At 47.8% G+C, this 2500-nt stretch overlaps 1 protein-coding gene across 35 annotated transcripts in view; it reads right to left on the bottom strand.

The window, feature by feature from the left end:
* Positions 1 to 2500, bottom strand: part of LOC110496159 (microtubule-actin cross-linking factor 1) — a 271227-nt gene that overhangs the window by 129896 nt on the left and 138831 nt on the right. For all 35 annotated transcript variants that reach the window (XM_090208561.1, XM_090208575.1, XM_090208563.1 and 32 more), the window contains 3 exons: positions 2184 to 2303; positions 1712 to 1807; positions 852 to 979 (listed from right to left, as the gene is read on the bottom strand). In XM_090208561.1, coding sequence (XP_090064687.1) covers positions 852 to 979; positions 1712 to 1807; positions 2184 to 2303 — 344 coding nt within the window. The remainder of the gene's footprint in view (positions 1 to 851; positions 980 to 1711; positions 1808 to 2183; positions 2304 to 2500) is intronic.

Genomic DNA, 2500 nt, shown 5'->3' with positions numbered 1-2500 from the left:
CATATACAGCCAGTGTCTATGGAATGGGTTTACCATAAAAAACAACCTAAATGAAAAATAATCTACCAGTTAATGGCATTAGGCCTCAAAAGCACAGTGGTAGTGTTGTTTCACAAAATCCATAGCATCCACAGGGGCCACGTTTTCACAACACAGAAGAGTACAGATCGACGCAAAATAAATCCCGTGTGGAAATGCCTGATCGTAGTGAGACTTCCTGCGTTTCTGTGCAGAGATCTGCGCTCCTGCATCACGACCACGCAGCCCCTAAGGGATGTCTATAAGTACAGTGTCGGGGGGGTTAGGTTAGTGTGCTGCATACGTCTCCACAGTCTCTCTCTATAACTGCCGGTTTAAACTAGCTCTAACAGCTGTAGGTCGGGTTAAAGACGGAATCCGCAGTAGGATGAAACAGCGCCACTGCCGCCCCCCCCCCCGTTGTTATTGTTTCTGTTTGCCGAGCTGAGAAGCGTTGTACAGCATGACCAACAAACAAAAAAATGAAAGTGAATATGTTTTGCTCTTTTATCTTGCTTGCAATGAGAGGGAAAGAAAAAAAACTCCTTCGTTGTTTTAATATCTCAAATGGAAATGGCTGTTTCACCACTAAGGATGGCAGCTTCAAGGTTAGTTACAGGGTTAAGTAGGTCTGTGTTGCTGACCTCTCCACAGTGGGCCGCAGGGCCTCGGTCTCTATGACTACTGGTATAAACATAACTCAAACACTAGCAGCAGTAAGGGTTAAGGTCAGGGTCATGACCTCTCCGCCGCAGGGCCTCGGTCTCTAGGACTACTGGTATAAACATAACTCAAACACTAGCAGCAGTAAGGGTTAAGGTCAGGGTCATGACCTCTCCACAGCGGGCCTCAGGGCCTTCTCTCTCTCCAGCATCTCCAGGATCAGCTTGCCCCACTCCTCCTCCAGGTCGTTGGGGTGCAGGCCCAGGGGCAGCTTGATGCGCCCAAACTCCATCCATACCTTGGGAAAACAAAACATATGTATTGTAGAAGTAAAAATGACACGCCTACATATTCTTTACTCTAACATGCAAAATAATAAAAATACATTTGAAATTCTGAATTTCGTGTGCAAAGTACATGACTTGGGAGTGCAAAGGACCCAGATCTGGAAGTATAAATGTTTTGGATGCTTGGGGTTGGGAATCATCATATGCCATTGATCAGGAGTGTCAGCAGGGCAGTGGTGACATCAGGAGAGTAGAACCGAGGGGCAATGAAAGAGGATCTGATAAAGGAGGAATTATGGTTTGTTGTCTCAAGGCAGTGGCATGGGGTTGAAATGACCGGGTGCAGAGAACAGGGTGTTCGATAACACACACACACACAGTACCCCTGAGAGACTCATGATGTACAGTGCGGACTGCTCGTGGTGGCAGAAACCAGGTCACCTCTTCATATCTCTTTCTCCCTCGTCGGCCATTGTTTACGAGTTTCAGTTTTCCAGAAGACTCATGCCAGTCTAACATGCCATAATAGGATTTGATGTTGAAATGAGGCTGTGTCCTCAGGGTAATGGTACTTTAGTATCTGCCTGGGTATGTCGTTCCATCTCTCGGACGGTAAACCGGTGATCACCGTCAACGTAGGTTTGCAGCTCCTGTCGTCATTTTATAATGCTTGTCGTCATTGAGCGTTCTTAATGTGTTTCGGAAATCTAAAGCCTCTCTTTCTTCCCCCCTCCACATCTTACCTCCAGCAGTTTGTAGAGGTGTTCTACGCGACCCTTCTCCAGCTCCTTGGCAGGGATCTCGGTCTCCTTGAAATGGACGTACTCATTGTAAAGTGCCTGTGGAACAGCGACAGCGTGTTGACAAAAAGGGTTAGATGTCAATAACGGACATTTTTAGATCAAGCAGAAAAGTGTTAATAGTTATCTGGGCCCCGAGTAGTAGAGCTGATCTTGGATCAGCCACTCCTGGTCTATATAATCCTATTCATTAGGATCTAAACCCGCTAAACTGATCCTAGATCAGCACTCCTACTCAAATGCTTTATAAACATGTATTTAGCATCTTTACCCACATCCTGTCCCCCTCATCCCCCCCATTGCCTCCCTCTCTACCTATCCTTCCTTCTCCCCATTTGTATTCTCTTCCCTCCATCACCCTTTCCACCTCCCCCCAATCCCTTTCTTGTCCCCTTCTCTCCCTCCCCCTCAGCACCTTGAGCTCCACAGGGTCCAGTGGGAAGTTCTTGTTGGCCATGAGGGCCTTGTGCTGCCGGCTCCACTGGAGCAGCATAGAGAAACGAGAGCGGTACTCTGCCCAGCGGTGGTCCACCTCCTGATAGAGAGAGAGGGGGAAGGAGGAAGGGGGAGAGAGAGATAGAGAGGGAGGGTCAGACTGGTTCATTGACAGTCAGCTATCAATATACGTCAATGGCTGACTGCGATCAATGCAGTTCATTATTGGCTCCACAGCTTTGGCAGCATGATGTCACACAGACTGACCAACTGTACATTGACACAGTAACACGGGAA

This window comes from Oncorhynchus mykiss, chromosome 18, assembly GCF_057628025.1.
Source record: "Oncorhynchus mykiss isolate SJ-2025 chromosome 18, ASM5762802v1, whole genome shotgun sequence".
NCBI lineage: Eukaryota > Metazoa > Chordata > Actinopteri > Salmoniformes > Salmonidae > Oncorhynchus > Oncorhynchus mykiss.
The sequence above is the reverse complement of the archived record's forward strand: the minus strand, read 5'-3'. Positions and strand labels throughout refer to the sequence as shown.